Below are 23,297 nucleotides of genomic sequence, written 5' to 3'. Positions count from 1 at the left end.
AAAGTGCTGAGATTACAGGCAGGAGCCATTGTGCCTGGCTTAGAAAGACAAATTGTAAGGGTAGATTATATTATTTCCTTTGCAGTTGGTCTTAAAAGGTTCCTATAAAAGTTCTTTTAGTAGCCTTCTCTCAGTCCCAACCCATGACTTCCATTCTTCCTAAAAAGCTGTCTTCTTGTCTTTGCTTCTCATGCAGATGATAATTAGCCTTCTCTACTGTCCATATAACTAAATTCCATCTTGCCTTTTTATGTTGTGAGCCATCTATCTTTTTATCCAACATAATCTAAAATATGGGAATGAGACCAGGTTGAAATAATGTGGGTCAGGGGATGAAAACCTTAGATTAAGATGAAGACAGAGTGATTTAAAAACCTGAATTTTTAATGCAGATTACACTTAAAAATTGATAAAATAGAAAAGGGATGTACCAGGAGTGAGCTCTCCTGCATATTGAGAAATTGAATTGTGTAGAAAATACTGCTTTAGGTTTTTTTCCCAGTCATTTCTTAGATTAAATCAGTGTATATAAATAAGGTTTTTGGAAAGTCTTTTTAGCATGTACACATATTTAAATTTAAAACTACTTGTCTTTAAAAAGGGATTATAACCTGCAAACAAGTTTGTGGTTCCATGTATTATTCAGAAATATACTCCATTTAAACCCTGTAATTTCATAGCCAGTAAACAACTCAGAGCGTACTAGTCAGTCATGAAATACAATTGCCCCTATATGATCCTGTCTTAGCCCATTCAGGCTGCTGTAACAAAATACTGTAGACTGGGGGGTAGCTTATAAACACCAGAAATTTATTTCTCACTATTCTTGAGGCTGGAAAGTTTAAAGATCAAGCCACCAGCAAGCAGATTTGGTGTCTGGTAAAAGACCTCTTTCTGATTGTTAGAGGTACCTTCTAACTGTAGCTTCACAGGGTAGAAGGGGAGAATGAGCTCCCTCAGGCTTCTTTTATACTAATCCCATTCATGAGAGTTCTCATGACCTAATCACTTCCCAAAGGCCCCACTTCATAATTCCATCACTCAAAATAAGAATTTTGAGGAGGTACAAACATTCAGACAATTGCAGACCCTTAAGAACTAGCCTGTCTAATTTAAAGATCACAATTTGAGTATTTAGTCTAGATTGTAAAATGACTATTACTTAAAGCTGTGCAGAAATCCAAAGGAAGTATAAGACATGGTCTTAGGAAACAGATCCAGACTCTTCTAGTTGTAGGTACCAGAGCCTTAACTTGAATTAACAAAAGCTAAAAGGCCAGTGCCTGTGGTCCTAGCTACTAGGGAGGCTGAGGCTACAGTGAGCTGTGATCATACCACTGCACAGCTTGGGTGACAGAGTGAAACCCTGTCTTTAAAAAAAAAGAAAAAAAAAAAGAAAAAGAAAAAAAATGTAAAGCCAGAAGGTTAGTTTATTGACCACCAGAGAAAGCAGAGGCAACTCTAGCCTCGGGGTACCTGGATGCTTGCAGGTATGTCTGCCCCATCTGCCTGTTTCTGGTCTTTTGGCTCTGTACGGCTTGCTTATTTTTCCTTGCTTGCTTTCTTTGTGACACTTTCTGTCACAAATGCTCTTTGCTGCACATGCTGTGCTCTTTCTTTCTCTGCCCTGCATGCTCTGTTTCTGTTGCTTTGTTGCTCTGAGTCTTTGTTTGACTCTCTTGTTCAGTGTCGTCCTCCCCATTCCCCTTCCTATTTCCCTGCCTATTGGTTTCATTTTCTCCTGCCACAGGAAGGCATTTCCATGAGGCTATAGGCTGCCTACTTTCAGATTCTTCCAATTTAGCAACCAGTTAAGAAAGGATGCTCTGCTTCCAGATCTAATTGTGTACAGAAATCTAGAGAAAAGCTCTTTCTACCTTAGTTTACATAGCTAGGGAACAGGGCACTCTTTCCCACTGGAATCTCTGGGTTTAAGATGGAGAGGAAAAGTAGTCCTCAAAAGAAGGAATATCAGCTGGGCATGGTGGCTCACCCTGTAATCCCAGCATTTTGGGAGGCCAAGGTGGGTGGATCACAAGAGCCCAGGAGTTTAAGACTAGCCTGGGCAGCATAGCAACCTCCCCCAAGTCTCTACAAAAATTTTAAAAATTAGTTGGGTATGGTGGTGCATACCTGTGTTCCCAGCTATTCGGGGTGCTCAGGAGAGAGGATTTCTTGAGTCCAGGAGGACAAGGTTGCAGTAAGCCGAGATCTGCAGTGCACACCACTACACTTCAGTCTGGGTGACAGTTGGGAGAACCTGTCTCAAAAAAAAGAAAAAAAAAAAAAAAAAAGATGATCTTTTTGGCAGAGAAAAGGGTAAATGTTCAAAACAGGAGATACTTAAATGAATTAAGATTCTGTAGTCTTCACTAATACTCATATTTGAGTGCTTTCTACTTAATATGGAATTCTTGTGTGTTCACTCATTTTTTCTATAATGCCTTTAATATCCATGCTTTTTCATTAACAAGATGAATCAAGTGAGTATAATATTTAGAAATATTTTTTAAGAATCTACTTAGTACCGTTTTATCTTCTAAAAGACATTTTCATTATTTTCTATGAATTTTTAATTTATGGCTTTTAAAAATTTTATAGTTTCCTTAAAATATGTGAGACTAATATGTTTCCAAATTGTAGTTATAAGTTTAAGGTCATTTTATAGAGTTCAAAAATCATAGCTTTTTGCACACTTTTAGATCCGACAGTAAAGTATTGGGAAATGAAGAGTATTTGTTCAGTCCTTTACGATGGATCTATTTTAATGCATTTTAGTACTGTTCTTTACCTTACTTTAAACTTCTGTTCTTAATTTATATGATTACCTACCCTACTAAGCCTAAGTCTCTGTGACGAAAGAACAGTATCTTCTTCACAATACCCAGCATAGACTAATAGGTACTCATAAGGTGATTGTTGGTAAACTTTTTCTTTCCTGTACTTCATGTTTTAGTAAACTTTGTACTTTTAGGAAATACAAGTGTTTGGTGGAAAACAGATATTAATACATTTAGTGATGTTTGAGTCTCCTGACCATTTTACATTTACTGACTCTGATTTATCACCTAGTTGTCACACTGTGGAAAGATGAGCCTGTAAATTTGGGGCAGAAAGAAACCTTTTATAAATAAGTATCATTTTATTGTATTCTTGATGCAGCATACAACATTGCCCAAGTCTTTTATATTTTGTAGGGATGGGTAGTTTTGATTAATTCAGACTGTGACTTATAATATTTTTTACATGAAATGGTAAGTGATCCAGATTTCTTTTCATAGGCTACGGAGAGTGAGGTAGGAGATGTAGATTTGACACGTCTTCCAGAAGGACCTGTTGATTCTGAGGATGACGAAGAGGAAGATGAAGAGATTGATCGAACAGATCCATTGCAGGGGCGAGATCTTGTTCGAGAATGTCTTGAAAAAGAGCCTGCAGACAAAACTGACGATGACATTGGTAAGAAATATATGTGTTCACAATAAGAATTTGTAACTTAACTTATATGGTTACCAATTGCTGCATAACAAATTCTAAAACTTAATAAGTGTATGTCATGTTAAGCCATTATCTTAGAGTTTTTGTGAGTCAGAAATTGAGGAGCACCTTAGCTGGGTGGTTCTGGCTTGGTATCTCTCATGAGGTTGTAGTCAGAATTGACAGAGGGCTGCAGCCATCCAGGTCTTCCCGGGGCTGAGCTGTAGAATCTGTGTCCAAGATAGCTATTCAAATGGCCTTTGGTGCATGACCTTCAGTTCCTCTTCATGTGGGCCTCTGACAGGCTGCTTAATTGTCCTTACAACATACTTAGGGGGAACTTAGGCTTCCCCCTAAGTAAGTAATCCAAAGGAGAATAAGGCAAATGCCACAGTGTTTTTTATTATCTGTATTCAAGAGTAATGCATCATCATCACTTCTGCTAAATTCTGTTTGTTACAACAGGTAACTCTGATACAGTATAGAATGGGTCTGTACAAGGACATGACTATCAGGAGGCAGGGATCACTGGGAGCCATCTTTGAGGTTGGCTGCCACAATATATAAAATAAAAGCTTTGATTGCATTAAACTGATTTTTTCCCCTCATGTCTATAAGACATTTAAAGCACAAGCATAGTATAGTGTTCAGTGTCTGTGAATTTGCTTTTTGAAAAACTTGCAGATTTTTTAAAACCTTATATTTTTATTTCCCTAACTTAAATATATGTATGTTTTGTGTGTACTCTTTTTTTTTTTTTTTTTTTTTTTTTTTGAGACGGTGTCTCACTCTGTCTCCCAGGCTGGAGTGCAGTGGCGTAATCTTGGCTCACTGCAAGCTCTGCCTCCCGGGTTCATGCCATTCTCCTGCCTCAGCCTCCCGAGTAGCTGGGACTACAGGCGCCCGCCACCACGCCTGGCTAATTTTTTGTATTTTTAGTAGCAATGGGGTTTCACCATGTTAGCCAGGATGGTCTCGATCTCCTGACCTTGTGATCCGCCCGCCTCGGCTTCCCTAAGTGCTGGGATTACAGGCGTGAGCTACCACGCCCGAGCATGTGTACTCTTAAAACATTATAAATTTTTTTATGTAATAATTTACAAAACTAGTTACCATACTTCAGTTGGGAAGTTGGATGATACTAAAGATGTTAATGTTATCTTTAAGATGCAAAGATCACTTAGTGTCAAATATATATTGTTAGGATTTAATTAAGATTTTTTTCTTAGATTGCATTTTTATAATAGCTAGCATTCCAATTAGAAGATGCTGCTACTATTAAAAATCATTTATGTGAGTAAAGATCAATGTATTTGAACATTCCTTGCCATTCTAAAGATATAATGCAGTTAAATAACCTGCAGTGTGGATTTATGTTATGAACGTTATCTCAACAGAAATTGGAAGTGCAATTTTATTGATAAAGAATTGTATACTCTACTATTTTCATAAAACTTTTAAAAAATTGAAATATAGCTAATTCCTATGTCCTATTGATATGTAGCACCTTATAGTTATTCTTAATCTCTTTGCTGACTGCTTATATGTGTTTCTTCCTTATATTTATATCTTCCTTACACATATATCCATACCAGGGAGTGGCCTGAGGCACTCATAAACATTTGTTAGTTAAAGAGAGTTACCTAGTTAGTTAGACAAATCTTGAGCTAGAATTCACATTTATTATCCCTGTTTTAATTACTTTTTGGATTTTATTAATGGCATTTTAAAATACTTTTGTTTAGTAAGGACTAGACAGAAGACTTTTTCACTAACCTATTAGATCAAAGGCGATAACTAAACCCATGGAGTGGCTAGGAATATTAGATAAACTCTCCACTTTCATCTGAACCTGTATAGTCCTTGTTCTCTCTGGAGGTTGTGAATTCTGTTGTCTTCCAGTATGCCCAGGTTTATATGTGAGTCCAAATATATGTATAAATCAAATAATTGATTTTAAAAATCGATTAGTACCTTAGTCAAATAGTACCTTAGTTTCTCTACTTTAGCAACATAAATTTATAAGTTGATTGTGAAATTGGGAATTGAATTCTAGATTTCGTTGTATTTTTAAGGTATAGTCCTTGATGGTCTTTATACCAGAATTTCCGTTTTCTCATAGAACAATTGCTGGAGTTTATGCACCAGCTCCCTGCTTTTGCAAACATGACCATGTCTGTAAGGAGAGAACTCTGCTCAGTGATGATTTTTGAAGTGGTAGAGCAGGCTGGAGCTATTATTCTTGAAGATGGGCAAGAGGTAGGTCAATAAATAAATTATTTACATTTATTATGGATACTAACTTTTAAAATAATTTACATAAATTTGTCCTGTTTTTTGAAATTTATACAAATTTCTTAAATAAATGCCAAGTTTGAGTTAGTTATAATTTCTGAAGAGGTAAGTTTTTGTTTCTGCTTTGCCCTAATTTTAAATTTATTCACAGTAGACTTTGCACAAAGTCAGTGCTCCATAAATAATATTCAATGAACCAAATGTTTTTACTTCTCAAATTACATTAAATTTAAATAGATGAAATAGATTTAAATAGATTTAAAAGATTCTTAAATATTTTTCTATTTGTATAATTATATCATTATTGTTTCAAATGTTTATCAAGAATTTTTCTTATTCCTTATCTCTATTACACATTTAAAAGAAAAAGAATGAGGAACGTGTGTTGGTACCAATGCATCCTAGGGAACTGCTGACAGTTGAAGCGTTTAGGTGACAATTCTATGTTCAAAAATGCTCGGATGACAGCTTGTGGATGGGTGGAGGAAGGATGCAAAGGGATTGAAAGGTATTATTGCCATCAGGAAGTGCTTCATTATTTTTCTTATCAAATGTACTCATTTGATTAATGCTGAGATATCAGTAAATGAACATTGTCTTCTAGTGGAAATGTCAATTGGTACAGCATTTCCAGGTAATTATTTTAAAATTCTTAACATGGTCCTCCAAGTATTCACAGCTGCTAGCCTGTTATTCCACTTCTGAGTGTCTAACCTGAGGAGATATGTAGAACTCAAAGAGTTATTTCAAAAGGTGTTCATTGCAGTACATTTATAATATAAATTATATACTTATATAATCTATAAGTAAGTTATATATAATTACATAATTTCATACTATAAATATGTATAATATATAATATTACATATATTATATATATAAGTAAAAATTGGACATAACCAAAACATCCAGTGATAAGCGATGGTTAAGTAAATTATTATATAGCTGTAGGTTATAATATATAGGTATCCAAATTATTTTTAAAATTATTTGATAGTATATCTTTGAGGATCCCTGTCTGTAGGCTCTGTTTACGTATTTTCTCCCCGTATCCTAGAAAACATCTGTCATAGAGGATGGACTCCCCCCAAAAGTTTAATGAACAAATGAATATAGTATTAATTTTTTAAGCAGGATATTCTAAATATTTCAATAATATAAAATATATACATAAGAGAGAAATAAGCTTTAAACAACTGAATAGAGTGGGATTTTAAGTAATTTTTATTTTCTACAAGTTTTTGCATTCTCTTAATTTTCCAGTTGTATCAGCAAAAATTTGTTGTATGCCTACGTTGTGCCAGGTACTGTTCTAGATACGGGGATATAGTGGTGAAAAAGCCAGATACACTCCCTGTCTTCCAGTAGCTTAATCCACAAGTTGTATAGTGAGTATATCTTATTTTTAAAATAATAAAGGTATACTTTTGAAAAAAAATAGCTTATTGCCATTGATTACCGTTCAGAACTAACCGTCTTGATTTCCCTTAAATCATGTTAAAACTATTGAAGGTTCAGGCTTATAAGAGAGTTTGATATTGAAGGAGAATAAGTGATCTTTCACTGATACATAGTAGATCTTTAAAATACATCTTCTTTGGGCCAGGTGCAGTGGCTCATGCTTGTAGTCCCAGCACCTCAAGAGGCCTAGGTGGAAGGATCACCAGGAATTCAAGACCAGCCTGGGGAACATAGCAAGATCCTGTCTCTATTAAAAAATAAATTGACCAAGCATGGTGGTGGACACCTGTAGTCCCAGCTATTCAGAAGGCTGAGGCAGGAGGATCACTTGAGTCCAAGACTTTGAAGCTACAGTGAGCTATAATCATACCACTGCACTCCAGCCTGGGCAACAGAGCAAGACCCCATCTCTCAAATAAATAAATAAATAACTTCTTAGAGCATTAAATATTTCCATATAAATGAAGGCATTATTTTCTTAACATAGGAGAAATTTTGAATCTTTTGTTAGATATGCCTTAAAATTCAGGCTTTCAACTAGTCTTTCTGAAATAATCATTAGCTATCTATTTTTTTTCTTAAATGTTTGCTTTTTGCCAGGCACTATTCTAAGCACGGTGTATGTGTTAACTAATTTAATTAACATAATAGTTTTATGATAGATACTTTCCATACGACCATTGTAGCAGTAGAGAAACTGAGGCCCAGAGAGGTTAAATAATTTACCCAAAGTCATTCAGCTAGTTAGTGGCATGGTATGGATTAATATCCCAAGAGTTTGTGCTCTTGAACATTACGCTATTTTGTCTCAGAATCTGGTCAGTTATGACAGTTCTTGTTTGGTGACTAAAAGAAGAAAGAGTAAAAATAAACTTCAGTAGTTTGCATAGACTCAAAGGATAGGGTGTTACAGAGTATTTAGTAATATAACCAGATCCTCCTTTTTCCTTTTTATTCAAGTGATATATATTGATAGATTCTTTTTCAAAGTTAACATATAACTACCTTTTTTAAAAAGATTCATAAAAGCTTTGTTTTTCTCTATAGCTTGACTCATGGTATGTTATTTTAAACGGCACTGTGGAAATCAGTCATCCAGATGGAAAAGTTGAAAATTTGTTTATGGGAAATAGTTTCGGAATTACTCCCACTCTGGATAAGCAGTACATGCGTGGAATTGTCAGGACTAAAGTAGATGATTGTCAGGTAAGATTATCTCTTTGGTCAAGTCTTCTTGCTTGTCTGTTGATTTAAAGTAGCTGAGCCTGTTTTGTCTTCCTCAAAAGAAAATAGCTTTATTTGAGAATTAGGAGTTTCAATAGCTCACAGTTAATAAAGGAAACTAGATTTTCTATCTGCCTCAAATATTTGTGGCATTTAACAAGCTATAAATTTTCAAAAGAGATTATACCAAATAAATGCTGGTTTGTTACATTTCTATTTGATATTAGCCAGCTCAGAGTCCTTTGTTAAAAAAAAAAAAAAAGGGAAAGAAATAGGAACTTCTGAGTTGTTTGTTTCTAACTTACTCCTGCTTCATGTGTTCTTTACATAGTGTCAGTTCTGAGAGAAGTAGAAGTTCACTTCTCCTTTTAAAGAGCAAAATTCAAACAGATTAGACTTCTTTAGTCTCTTCATACATGAGTTGTTTCACCTTGATTTTTGTTAAAGATTAAAGGAATTAAGTGAAAAAGAACTAATGCCGCTAGATTTCTTACCTTTATGCTCTGCCTTGGTACATAGTGATATATTTATGTACTATAGGTTCATTAACTGTCCCCATGTTGTTCTTGGACAGTTTGTCTGCATAGCCCAGCAGGATTATTGGAGAATTTTAAACCATGTGGAAAAAAATACCCATAAAGTTGAGGAAGAGGGAGAAATTGTTATGGTACATGAGCATCGGGAACTAGACCGGAGTGGAACCAGGAAAGGACACATTGTAATCAAGGTGGGTGTTTTTACTTATTATTCTAGTCACTGATTTTATTCTATCATCAAAGCTTTCATCTTGTTTTAAACCATTTTTTAAGTAGTGCAAGATAATTCATTAACACTTTGGCATCTAACTTAAATGTTGACTCTTTGTCTTTCTCAAAAAATTTTTTTTTTTTTTTTTTTTTTTTTTTTGTGATGGAGTCTCGCTATGTCGCCCAGGCTCGAGTGCAGTAGCACAATCTCAGCTCACTGCAACCTCTGCCTCCCAGGTTCAAGCGATTCTCCTGCCTCAGCCTCCTGAGTAGCTGAGATTACAGGCATGCGCCACCATGCCTGGCTAATTTTTGTACTTTTAGTAGAGGCGAGGTTTCACCATCTTGGCCAGGCTGGTCTTGAACTCCTGACCCTGTGATCCTCCCACCTCGGCCTCCCAAAGTGCTGGGATTACAGGTTTGAGCCACCATGCCTGATCTCTAAGATGGTTTTTACACATTTTAATGATGAAGGATGACTTAATGCCATTTAATGTCAGAGTAGGTAGGGTATTATTTTAGAATATACTGGTCAGAGTTTTCCTTTTCAAACTTAATATTGTATGCCACTGAGAGTGGGAGTCAATTTCATTGAAGACTGCAATATTTAGAAACAAAACAGAAAATTTAAGGACCAGTCTTATATAAAAGCATAAGTAATCCTATATTAAGATACAGAGTGCTTCTGGATCTCTGTGGCACTGAAATATGCATTGACTTCTCTGAACCTCACTTTTCTTATCTGGATATGGAGGTAATTCAAGACTTTATTAGGGCTAAATGAGGTAAATCAAAGGCTTAGCACAATTGTAGAGTCTGAGTATTAACCCCCATACTGTTTTCCCTTCTATAAGTTCTGCCGTCTCCTAATATTTGCCTTCTCGCCTCCTTGTCTCTTTAAAGACTTGGATATAAACTGAACAATTATAGTTGAAAGAGGGGAAATAAACACATAACTGTTTCTCTTTTCAAGCTAGTCTTGGCAAAATTATTGCCACTATTAATTGCAGATGAAGCAGTTTACTTAATAATATGAGGGAGTTAAATCAGAGAGATAATTTGAAGTCTGATGTCATACTTCTTCTTCCCTTAGAGTCAGGCTATTCCTCAGAGATCTTTCTTTTCCTAAACAGATGAGTGTAAGCTTTGTATGTAGAAATGATTAACATATTGGTGGAATACCATAGGCTTACACATACACTTTTTCATTTTAATTCATTTTTATCTTTTTGTGAGGACTCATGTGTTTCAGTAATTTATTTCTAATTAATTTCAAGCTTTATAGAAAAGTTGCAAGTACAGTAGAGAGATCTGTCACTGATTCCTCAACTGTTAATATTTTCACTGCATTTGCTCTATTAGTCTTTTTTTCTGAACCATTTGAGAGCAGTCTGCAAATGTGATCCCTCATCACTCCTAAATATCTTATTGTGTATTTCCTAAAAACAAGGACACTCTCTGACATAAACACCATAGAATCCTTCAAGTTAGGAAGTAAACATTGCTAAAATAAAACCATTCAGGTCCGGGCATGGTGGCTCACGCCTGTAATCCCAGCACTTTGGGAGGCCAAGGTAGATGGATCACCTGAGGTCAGGAGTTTGAGACTAGCCTGGCCAACATGGTGAAACCCCATTTCTACTAAAAGTACAAAAATTAGCTAGGCATGGTGGTAGCCTCCTGTAATCAATCCCAGCTACTCGGGAGGCTGAAGCAGGAGAATTGCCTGGACCCAGGAGGCGGAGGTTGCAGTGAGCCGAGATCACACCACTGCACTCCAGCCTGGGCGACAGAGTGAGATTCTATCTCAAAAACAAACAAACAAAAACAGATTCAGTCCAGGAACCTTATTTAGATTTTCACCAGCTATCCCAATAATAACTTATTTCTGGTCTAGAATGTTGTCCAAGAACACAGTTGCATTTAGTTGTCATGTCACTTCAGTCTATACCAGTTCCTCAGTCCTTCACTGTTGTTAATATCCTTAGCAGTTTTAAAAAATACAGATCTTATATCCTGTAGTATTACCCTCCACCTGGATCTTTCCAGTATTTCCTCATGACCAGATAGATTCAAGTCATGCTTTCCTGGCAGGAGTTCACAAAACTCAGAGGGCACACAATGTCAACCTGTTGTCCTACCAGTGGTGAAGTTAGCCATGATTACTGATCATGTTGATGTCTGTCTGCCCAATTTCTTCAGTGTAAAGTCATCATTTTACCCTTTGTAACTGATAAATATTTGGTGGAGAGATGTTCTGACAGTATCAAAATACTGTCCTCAGACTTTTAGTTTATCTATAGTATGCACTGAATACAAACTTCTATTCAGCACTTTTTACTTCCATTACTATTCTTGTCTGAAATGGTGATTTTAAAAATAATTTCTCGTGCGTTTATTAACTCATTGTATTGAAGGAATGAACTGTCTCGTCTTCATTAATTTATTTATATTGGTATAAACTTATGTTACCATCATTATTGTTCTAATCCTCAAATTGTCCCAGATTTTAGGTAGTAGGACTCTTAAACTGACTCCTTTATTTTTTGACATATCCCCATCATTTGAGCATATCCACATAATCTGGCAAATAATAAGGCTCATCGTGAACTTAACTGTACCACCTCTGGAATTAGCCATTTCTCAAGAAGACCCTGGATCTTTATTCATTGTTGCTGAAGTGTCATTGCTTTTAGAGTCTTTCATCAGAGCTAGGAAATATATGTATGTATTTGTTATAAACACATACACATCTATAACTTTATATATATATTAAACAACCATGAGTTACAATTCCACTACTACCTGTACTTCCAGTTCCAGTACCAGCACCACAGTTTTCCCTAGTCTTTTCCCTTCTATATTTGTAAATACCTTCTCCAACAATGCCTCTTGTTATACTCTGTATATTATTTGCTCATTGTAAGCAGTTTCTACCATGCCAGTATAACACCACCAGCCATCTCTTCTGCTTGCTACCTCTGTACACCCTGTCTCCCAGCATCCCACCTTCTAATATATTTTACAATAGATTTTAAACACTGTTGATTTTTTTAAGTGAAAGTTCAGAACATCAAAAATACTTGAACATAAATTTGCCATGAGTTTATACACACCTTAAAATAAATGTTTCTAGATTCTCATTGCATGATGATGGGTTGCTTTTGTGACAGAAATATTGAAAATGTGTTATTTTTTACTGTACTACAATCTTCATATTCAGATTTAATTGCAAATCATAACCATCTTTTGCTCATAGAAGGATTGATCATTTGATTTTTTTTTTTTCTGGAGTCAAAGTCTCGCTCTGTCACCCAGGCTAGAGTGCAGTGGCACGATCTTGGCTCACTGCAACCTCTGCCTCCTGAGTTCAGGCAACTCTTGTGCCTCAGTCTCCCAGGTAGCTGTGACTACAGGTGCATGCCATCACTCACAGCTTTTTTTGTTTGTTTGTTTTTGTATTTTTAGTAGAGGTGGGGTTTTGCCATTTTGGCCACTTGGCCAGGCTGATCTCTAACTCCTGACCTCAAGTGATCCTCAGGTCAAGGCCAAGCATGGTGCCTCAGACATGTAATCCCAGCACTTTGGGAGGCCGAGGTGGGCTCCAAAAGTGCTAGGATTACAGGTGTGAGCCACCGCACCTGGCCTTGACTTTCTGTTTACACATAATCACCCAGAAAGCAGTTACTACTTTTCATTTCATTCATTTCTTCATTCAGTTCATTTCGTCATTTATTCAACAACACTGACTTTATGGTACTCTATGCCAGGCCCTGTGTGAGATCTGGGAGACACTAATATATACTTAGATTCTGCTATCAGTGAACTCACAGTCTTTTGAGAAAGACAAGGCAATAGTTTCAGCATGACTTGATAAATCTCAAGATGGAAGAGCAAGAGAGACATAAAAAGAGAGATCTAAATTAGGCTAGAAGAAATAGCAAGAAGTAGATGTAGGGAGGAAGGGTGGCCCAGACAGAGAAATATGCATGTGCTATATAAAATTGCATAATATATTTAAGAAAAAGCAGGAAATTTGTGTGGCTGGGATCAAGGGCATTTTGAGGTAAGATAGATTTTAGTCTAAAGAGGTAAGGGCTCATCTTTAAATAAAATTTAGAATGCATGACCTAGTCTCTATAGGTAGCCTGCCTCTGTGATTTTGCCAGTCAGAATAATGGCCTAACATGTTAATCAGTTCCCACCCCTCACTCAGCTATTCTAGGAAATGGAATTAAGTGACCCTAAATGACCCTAAACCAGAATTGGCCTGACTAATAAAACAATTTAGTACTCTTAGGCTTAGAATGTTTTGGAGGATAGGAGAATAGGAATGACCTATGATTTTCTTATCTCTTAAGGAGGTTGTTTCTGACTTCCTTCTAGAGAAACAATTTTCGTACCTTATTTTTAATTAATAAAATAGGGCCAGGCAGAGTGGCTCACGCCTGTAATCCCAGTACTTTGGGAGGCCATGGAGGATGGATCACGAGGTCAAGAGTTTGAGACCAGCCTGACCAACATGGTGAAACCCCATCTTTACTAAAAATACAAAAATTAGCTGGGCATAGTGGTGCACGCCTGTAGTTGCAGCTCCTCAGGAGGCTGAGGCAGGAGAATTGCTTGAACCCAGGAGGCGGAGGTTGCAGTGAGCCGAGATTGTGCAGCGGCACTCCAGCCTGGGCGACAGAGCCAGACTCCGTCTCAAAAATAAATAAAGTACCTTTTAATAAATAAAGTACCTTTTTATTTTTAATAGATTGTGAGATAAAGAACATTGTTAGTATTAATGTATGTTTACCATACAGTTATTCTAAACGATGAAACTCTTTGGATGACTGCAACAAATTGAAGGTTGGGTGTTATGGATAACAGTTTTTATATCAGGCTTAACATCTTGTTTGTTTCTGTATTTGTTCTTGTACCAACCTTTGAAAAAGCTACAAAGGGTAATAAACATTGGTTCAGAAGCTCAAAGAAGAGCAGTATGGAAATGTTTATATTCTTTTTTTTTTTTTTTTTTTTTTTTGAGACAAAGTCTCGCTCTTGTCGCCCAAGCTGGAGTGCAGTGGCATGATCTCAGCTCGCTGCAACCTCCACCTCCCAGGTTCAAGCAATTCTGCTGCCTCACCCTCCTGAGTAGCTAGGATTACAGGCGCCTGCCACCACACCCAGCCAATTTTTGTATTTTTAGTAGAGACGGGGTTTCACCATGTTCGCCAGGCTGGTGTTGAACTCTGGACCTCAGGTGACCTGCCCTCCTTGGCCTCCCGAAGTGCTGGGATTACAGGCATGAGCCACACCACGCCCAGCCTGTTTATATTCTTTTATAAAGTTGGAAACAAGCATTTAAAACTCTGAATTAATTTCAAAACTGTCTGTAGAACTTCTGGTTCCTCTCAATGTGGTGACCTAGCATGGAGAGGAAACTGTATGAGAGGAACTGTAGAAAAGGAAATATTTATTCTGGGAAGTAACAATAATGAAACAGGCTCTCTTGAACTGGTGTGTTCTTCCTACAGCCTGGTCAGAGAAGATTTTTGAGGTGGATTAAATTTGAAGAAAAGCTTTCTTTTTTCTTTCTTCCCTTTCATTCCTTTCTTTTTCTTTCTTTCTTTAGTTTAACTTTCACCTCTTTTGTTGCCTTGAGACAATAAATACATGCCCTGGTTGTAGGAGAAGTGGCAGTAACAGCCCACACCAGGGCTAAATTAGTGAAGTTCAAAGGTCCTGCTATGATGAAATGCCAGTGAAAACAGCTTCAGCTGAGTGAGTGCTGTTGGCTATTTATTTCTCTGCCTTTTCTGTCTCTCAACCTCTGGGTGCTGATGGATTACAATTAAGTTTGCATTCCAATTCTCCCAGCGCTAAGGATTTAAAGGCGAAACTGTACTTTGACGATTTGGCTAATGGAGTAGCTACAAAGGGGAGTAATCAACAATAGTTCTTTGGTTCTTGGGTTATTTGTTTATTTTCTAATCCTTCCTATCCTTGGATTTTTAGGCAACACCTGAGCGTCTCATAATGCATTTAATAGAAGAACATTCTATCGTGGATCCAACTTATATAGAAGATTTTCTATTAACTTATAGGACATTTCTTGAAAGTCCTTTGGATGTTGGGATCAAACTATTGGAATGGTTTAAGATCGACAGCTTAAGAGATAAGGTTGGTTTTATAAGGGGCATGAAAGTGATTTTAACCCAAAATTTTATTCATGAAACATTTGTAGTTGATAGATTACCTATTTGTTATGATAATAAGATTCAGTACACCTAAAAACATTAGTGAACCTGAACCATCAGTATAAACATTCTCGGCTTACTTTTATGACAGAATAGCATGTTAAAAGTGGACGAGAGCCTTAAAAAGCAAAAACTGAAATAAAGCTCTGGTATAGCTATAAGTTCGGGAAACATAATAGTTACATGAGAGTATTTTAGAATTTTGCTGAAATACTTGATTGTTTCTGGAGATCAATAAAACATTTTAAAATAGATTTAATATTTTAGAAAGAATATTCATCAAATACATTTTTTCAAGAGGGCAGATTGCTTTTAAGCTTCAAAATGGGAATATTTTTATTTTCTTGAGTTACAGACTTTATAATCATTGGAAAACAATTTATCAAACCTTAATATATCTCTCCTATGACTTATTTAAATCTACCTTTTGAGTATTTTTTTGTATTAAATGTTGTTCACTATTTTAAATAAATTATCTTAGCTTATTTCATGGGATATGTTTGTACATTTAATGGAAAGACTAGTAATACCTCCTCAAATTGGTAAGAAATAAGTTGTTTCAAGAAAATAAAAGTAGGATCATAAATGTCTGGTGTGTCTTTTTGAGTTATATTTTAAAGGAAATAAACTAGTTGCAGGTAGACTGCAGAATTCTTTTATTTAGGAGACTAACATCTAAAACTACAGGCTTGCACACCTCTCACCCTTTTTCTTAGAATTAAATATATTTACTTTGGTTGCCAAGAAAATAAAGGCATGCTTTGGGAATGAACAAGAATATGATTTAGTGATAATTATCCATATGCAAAAGAATGAAAATGGATTGCCACCTTATACTATAAACAAAAATGTACTCAAAATGGGTCAGAGACAGAAGAGCTATAACTATAATGCCTTAAAGATAGGGGTAGATTATCATGGCCTTGGATTTGGCGTTGGTTTCTCAAATATGAAAATATGACACCCAAGCACAAGCAGCAAAAGAAAAAATAGATAATTGGCCCTCATCAAAATTAAAATTATTTTTGCATCAAAGGACACTGTCCAGAAAGATAAGACAATGTACAGAATAAGCGAAAATTATATATCTGATAAAGGTTTAATATCCAAAATATATAAAGAACTTTTACAACTCAACAATGAAAAGACAGCACAGTTTAAACATGGACCAAGGACTTGCATAGACATTTCTCCAAAGAAGATATGTAAATGGCCAACAGGCACGTGACAGAGATGTTCAACATCATTAATCATAGAGAAATGCAGTTATAACCTCAATGAGATAGCACTTTACACCCACTAGGATGGCTTTAGAAAAGGAGGAAAAAAGAAAAAGTAACAAACATTGTCAACGGTATGGAGACATTTAACCCTCCTCCCCACCCCCACCCTACACACATTGATGGTGGGAATGTAAAATGGTATTACCTCTGCGGAAAAAACAGTTTGAGCAGTTCTTCAAAAAGTTAAACATAGGGTTACCATATGGGCCACCAATTCTAATCCTAGGTAAATACCCAAAGAATTAAAAACAGGTGTGCAAACGAAAACTTGACGTAAATATTTGTAGCAGTACTATTGACAATAGCCAAAAGGAAGAAATGACCCAAATGTCCATCATGGATAAACAAAATGTGGTATAGCCATACAATAAAATATTGTTCAGCCATAAGAAGAAAAGAAGTACTAATACTTACTACACCATGATGAACCTTGAAAACATTAAGCTAAGTAAAAGAAGCCAATCACAAAAGGCTAGGTATTGTATGATTCCATTTATGTGGAATAGCCAGAACAGACAAATAGACAGAAAAGCAAACTAGTGGCTGCCAGGGGCTGGAGAGAGGGCAGAATGGGAAGTGAAAGCTTAATGAGTTTGAGGTTTACTTTTGGAGAGATGAAAATGTTCCAGAACTCAGAACTAGACAGTGGTGATGGTTACACAGTATTGTTAAGGTAGTAAATTATGAACTTTAAAGTCATTAAAATGATGAATTTTATGTGGATTCTACCACGATTTAAAAAAAATGACTCATTTCTTACATTGTTAGGCATGTTATTCGAATCAGCTTACGTTCGTTAATTTTTAACTTTTATGGAGCAAAGTAAACGGTTCCGCAGTTTGAAAATTTACAGTGTTTATAATGAAAGAAGTTTCAGATTTGTAAGAGTTTTTGTTTTGTTTTTTAATTTTTATAGAGACAGGGTTTTGCTATGCTCAGGCTGGTCTCAAACTCCTTGACTCAAGGGATCCTCCTTGCTTCAGCCACCTGAGTTGCTGGGATTGCAGGTGTGAGTCACCGCACCACACTCAGATTTGTTTTTGTTACAGTTTTGGTTAAACATGTTCCTGACCATGGAAACGCTTTCGGTATGGATTTTTGATTGATAGGATTGCCTGCTTTATGACATGAAGTTTGCATTTTAAGGTGCTACCTGAAATAGACATTCTGTGTACTTCTTTTATCTTAACAAACAGGCTTGTGTCTTCTCACTGAGTGGACAGAGTCCTGGCTCTGTTACTTCTGTGCACAGGGAAGCAAAAGCTCAAATTAAACCATGCCTTTCTATTAGAATGAGCCTTTTTTACACAAGGGAGGGAACAAGAGGGTTGTCAGTTCTTCATGAGTTTTAGACATGCTTTTGGAATCTACTTTTGCAGAAGGAATGCCTCTTATAACCATATGCTGCCTCTTTTATGTTTCCACAGGTGACACGGATTGTATTATTATGGGTAAATAATCATTTTAATGATTTTGAAGGTGATCCTGCTATGACTCGATTTCTAGAGGAATTTGAAAAAAATCTGGAAGATACAGTAAGGCTCAAAATAATTTCTGTTCCTCAGAGTGTAGTGGTCCCCCCCCAACACTAGCAAACTCAGAACAGCAATAGCTTTCATTCTCTCCTGTGTCTTAAATGTCCATTTTTAGAACTTCCGAATCTATATTCTAGACTTTTGTTCATTTATTCTCTGCCACCTCAATTAAAACAACATTTACACTCCTTCCTGACTCTTCCATTTTTTTTTTATTTATATTATTTATTTATTTATTTATTTTATTTATTTATTTTTTGAGACGGAGTCTCACTCTGTCGCCCAGGCTGGAGTGCAGTGGTACAATCTTGGCTCACTGCAACCTCCGCTTTCTAGGTTCAAGCGATTCTCTCCTGCCTCAGCCTCCTGAGTAGATGGGACTTCAGGTGCACACTACCACGCCCAGCTAGGTTTTGTATTTTTAGCAGAGACAGGGTTTCACCAGATTGCCCAGGCTGTTCTCAAACTCCTGACCTCATGATCCGCCCGCCTCGGCCTTCCAGAGTGCTGAGATTACAGGCGTGAGCCACCGCACCTGGCCCAACTCTTCCATTTCTGTATTAAGACTAATGACATTCTTATCTCTTAGTTACTCAGGCTTCTTATATACCTGGTGTTATATGTGTACCCTCAGTCTCTTTTTCTTGAATTCCCTGGCCAGGATTTCCAGTCAGTTGCTAAAGTCACCTAGGTCACTGATTTAGTCATACACGTGTATGTTCACATATTTTCTTATGGTCTCTCTCAGCCATTTCTTTTTTACTCCCTGGTTTAAGACTTAATTATTTCATTATATCTGATCTATTATAATAACCTGCTCACTGATCCTAGTTCTAGTTTCTCTTCTAGTTCATTCTGTGTGGCCAAAAGATTGCTTTTAAAACACACATGTGATGACTATTATTCTCTTTGTCAGTAAACTATACTTCCTACCAAAGCAGTTCCTCACCCATATATTCAGGTCCCTTGCCTACCTTTTTGCCCTTTTTCCTGTGTACCCTAGATTATAGCCAAATCAGACTATTTTATTTTCCACTTCTGCATCCAGACCATGCTAGAATTTTCTTTTCCTCGCCTATTGAAACTGTTTCACTATCAGTGCATATCCTAAATATCAAATCTATATTAAGACTTTCTAGGTTTCTTTTCTACATAGGATTCACCTGTTCTAAATGTACAGCACCTAAGATAATTCCCTCCAAGTCCACAGTAGCTGTTCATGAATTCATTTTAAACTCCCTGTCAGATATAAAACTTTGAGCTGTGACTTGGTTGCCTGCTTCAAGCAACTTGAAATTTTAGGAAATAAGTAGTAATGCAGCATAGTGTTTTAGGAGTACAGCTCAAGCTCCACCATTTGCTAGATTTGTAAACTCAGACATTGCCTGATCTTATGCCTTAGTTGTGTTATTTGTAAAGATAGTAGTTCCTAGTTCATTGAGATTGTTGTAAGGATTATAATGAGCTGATAAGCATAACAGTCTGTACACAAAACCTGTCACATAGCAAATGCTCAAGAGCTGTAATTAATTACTTACAGAGCATAAGTGGATTGAGTTGAATGAAGTGGGAAAAATTGGCAAATTTGGTCCCTTTCGTTACCCCTTGGTTCCTATTGACTTCTTGGCAGCACATGTGCTCTATACAAAATGGGGAGAGTGAACAACACTGGGAACTTGATTAAAGGGTTATAGAGGCACTCCACTATCATTTGAGTCATCCTGTGTTGGCTGTGTAAATATTCACGGGACATCAGAATGTGGAAAAAAAGTCATGGGATTTTTTTTTCCAGTAATCAGTAAGCCATCAGGTATTCATTGCATTCTACTTCATACTCAAAGGCATTGATGTAGGATCAGAACAAATGTAAGACTTGGTGTCTGCTTTAAAAAAAAAACTTTAGCTTTTTGTTATGGACATGAGATTTGCACATATTAGTACAATTTGCAATAATTGAAACTGGAATTAGAACTGGTAGACTGAGTGTAAGGAAGAGCTAAAATAATACAAGAAGGAGGTCTTTTCTGGACGAGATGAAAACTTGAATGTTTCTTTGAACATTGGACAGTATTTAAAAAGGTGGTTCAAGTTGTTCAAGGTTTTGAATAAAGGTTTTAAAAGATTCTGGTTTTATATAACAGCCAGGAGATAAGCAAGGTGGGAGTAGAGTGTGTATTAGGAAAAGTTTAAGAAATGATAAGTAGGTCGGGCATGGTGGCTCATGCCTGTAATCCCAGCACTTTGGGAGGCTGAGACGGGTGGATCACGAGGTCAGGAGATCGAGACCATCGTGGCTAACATGGTGAAACCCTGTCTCTATCAAAAATACAAAAAATTAGCCGGGCATGGTGGCGGGCGCCTGTAGTCCCAGCTACTCAGGAGGCTGAGGCAGGAGAATGGCATGAACCCGGGAAGCTGAGCTTGCAGTGAGCCGAGATCGCACCACTGCGCTCCAGCCTGGGCAACAGAGCGAGACTCCGTCTCAAAAAAAAAAATAAAGAAATGATAAGTAATTTTTTGTCATCTCTCTGTAAATGAGACATCACTTGGAAATCTTTTTTAACCTATGATAATTTAAAAGTCTTATAATCATATTAAGAAATATTGTTGAGAGTGCTTTGGCGTGGGAGTGCCCGCTTCTTCAGTTTTGTTTACCTCAGCTTATACATGTGTATTTATAACTCTAATTCTAATAATTTTAGGTGACTTTTAAAAAACCTATAGGAATAGATACATTTATATACATTTACCCTTTTCTGCTTTACAGAAGATGAATGGTCATCTCCGGTTATTGAATATTGCCTGTGCTGCAAAGGCTAAGTGGAGACAGGTTGTGCTGCAAAAGGCTTCCCGCGAGTCCCCTCTACAATTCAGCCTTAATGGAGGGAGTGAGAAGGGATTTGGTATTTTTGTTGAAGGAGTAGAACCTGGTAGCAAAGCTGCTGATTCAGGACTGAAACGTGGTGATCAGGTAAGTAAATAACCAACCACTTACATTCAAGCCTTCTTAGTATTATGCCTGCTGCTTTTGTTCTCATCTCCCAGAAAGCATGATCAGTTTAAGGAAATATTTTTCTGAGCCTTTTTTTAGAGGTAGTATCTGCATATGGTTTATTTTTAAAAGTATTTGTCATATATTTATTACTTTTAATGGAAAATTTGGTGTAGTGTGGCCAGAAATAGCATGGTCTACTGAGCTCTCTATCAACATGACCTCATTTGAATGGGCCTGCCTATCCTTCATGGATTAGGAAACTGTATAAGCTGGCAACTTGAGAATACTCCAGAACGATCAATATATGAATTAGCACCCTTGCAAGTTTTGAAGGAGACAGCACTTCTACCTCATAGTACTCTTAAATGTAAGTGGCTGCAGATTACTGAAGGTTATGGTAATCATTAAGTTATGTTCATATGGTAACATAACTATATCCATAAGCAAAGTGAGCCAAATGGGGGACTAGGAAAAAAGACACTCTTAGGAATTTGATGGTGATTTTTTTTTTTTTGGTATAGGCATTAGGTAAGTATAGAGCAGCCTATTGCAAATGTGATCTGCTGGCAACTTTGTTACATAAAAAAATGGAATTCTCAGGCTTCTCTCAATCCTGTTAGTCATATTGACCACATTCTTAAGCAATGATGTCTGAACATCTGTATTTTTAACAAAGCTCTCTAGATCGGTGGTCCCCAACCTTTTTGGCACCAGGGACCAGTTTTATGGAGGACAGTTTTTCCACGGACCAGGTTGTTGGGGCTGGGGGGATGGAGATGGTTTTTGGATGAAACTGATCCACCTCAGGTCATCAGGCATTCAGACATTAAATTTTCATAAGGAGTGCCCTAGATCCCTTGCATTTGCAGTTCTCAACAGAGTTCACACTCCTATGAGAATCTAATGTCACTGCTGATTTAACAGGAGGTGGAGCTCAGGCGGTAATGCTCACTGGCCCACTGCTCACCTCCTGCTGTGTGGCCCAGTTCCTAACAGGCCATGGGTCTGTGTCCTGGCGGTTGGGGACCCCTGCTCTAGATGATTCTCATGTACTTCAAAGGGTGGTTTCCCAAATCTGCCTGATCATCAGAATCATTTAGGAAACTTGCTTTCTCCCCATTTAAAATTTTGTTCTTTCGTTTTGGAATGTGGCTTTATTTTAACGGAGCCATGTTATCATTTTTTAAAAACTATGAGCTTATTCATATTATGAAAGGTTCTACACTCTAGAACGGTTCTCAACTAGTGGCAATGTCTGCAGATATTTTTTGTTATTATGACTTGGGGATTATTACTGGCATGTTGGTGGACAGAGGCGGAGGATGCTGCTAAACAGCCTACAATTCCCAGGACAGCTTCCACAATAGAGTTTTCTAGGCCTTACCCCAGACTACTCATTAGGAATGTCTAATAGCTAGGATCCTGTAATCAGTATATTTATTGTTCAATTATTTGTATCACAGACACATTTAATAATCTAATTCTTCACACACACAAAGTGAAATCCATTCTTGAGAATGAAATTTATCATGCTTTTACTTCTTCCTTCAGTCTTCTCAACTACTGTTGAAATGATCTGAGATTTTAAATCTACATTATTATTTTTTAACATTATGTATCTTATGTTTCAAGAAGGCTTTTGATGTTTGCATTAAGTTTCATAAGCTTTTAAACAAGCATTTAGACATTTACACCCGCTTAACTGATTTCATTGATCACTTCTATTTCATTTGCACTGTATATCCCCATTATTTCAATTCATTTCACAGTTATCTTTGGTACTTCTTTTAGTACTTTTTTAAGGAACAGATGGGTGATACAGTATTATATGTTCTTGCCTTCCTGAAGATACTTGTGTTCAATGGAGCGTAACATTTTTTTCCCACGGTGACTTTTCCCTCAGAATGCTAAAGTCACAGAAAGTTACCACATCAACTTAATGTTGCCCAAGAGAAGTCCAAACTCTCTGTGCTGCTTTTGTAGGTACCTTTGGGTTATCATCCCACAATGATGTTTATTGATTCTTTATTCTTTCT

The 23,297-nt window shown here is 36.7% G+C and overlaps 1 protein-coding gene across 24 annotated transcripts in view; it reads left to right on the top strand.

The window, feature by feature from the left end:
- The window catches only part of RAPGEF6 (Rap guanine nucleotide exchange factor 6), a 211,165-nt gene that overhangs the window by 120,589 nt on the left and 67,279 nt on the right, over positions 1-23,297 (top strand). For all 24 annotated transcript variants that reach the window (XM_024247559.3, XM_054555909.2, XM_024247558.3 and 21 more), the window contains 7 exons: positions 3,282-3,459; positions 5,600-5,736; positions 8,281-8,439; positions 9,032-9,184; positions 15,207-15,371; positions 18,159-18,266; positions 21,034-21,237. In XM_024247559.3, coding sequence (XP_024103327.1) covers positions 3,282-3,459; positions 5,600-5,736; positions 8,281-8,439; positions 9,032-9,184; positions 15,207-15,371; positions 18,159-18,266; positions 21,034-21,237 — 1,104 coding nt within the window. The remainder of the gene's footprint in view (positions 1-3,281; positions 3,460-5,599; positions 5,737-8,280; positions 8,440-9,031; positions 9,185-15,206; positions 15,372-18,158; positions 18,267-21,033; positions 21,238-23,297) is intronic.

The sequence above is a fragment of the Pongo abelii genome, chromosome 4 (assembly GCF_028885655.2).
Source record: "Pongo abelii isolate AG06213 chromosome 4, NHGRI_mPonAbe1-v2.0_pri, whole genome shotgun sequence".
NCBI lineage: Eukaryota > Metazoa > Chordata > Mammalia > Primates > Hominidae > Pongo > Pongo abelii.
Note: the sequence above shows the minus strand (reverse complement) of the source record. Positions and strands in the feature narration are given on the sequence as shown.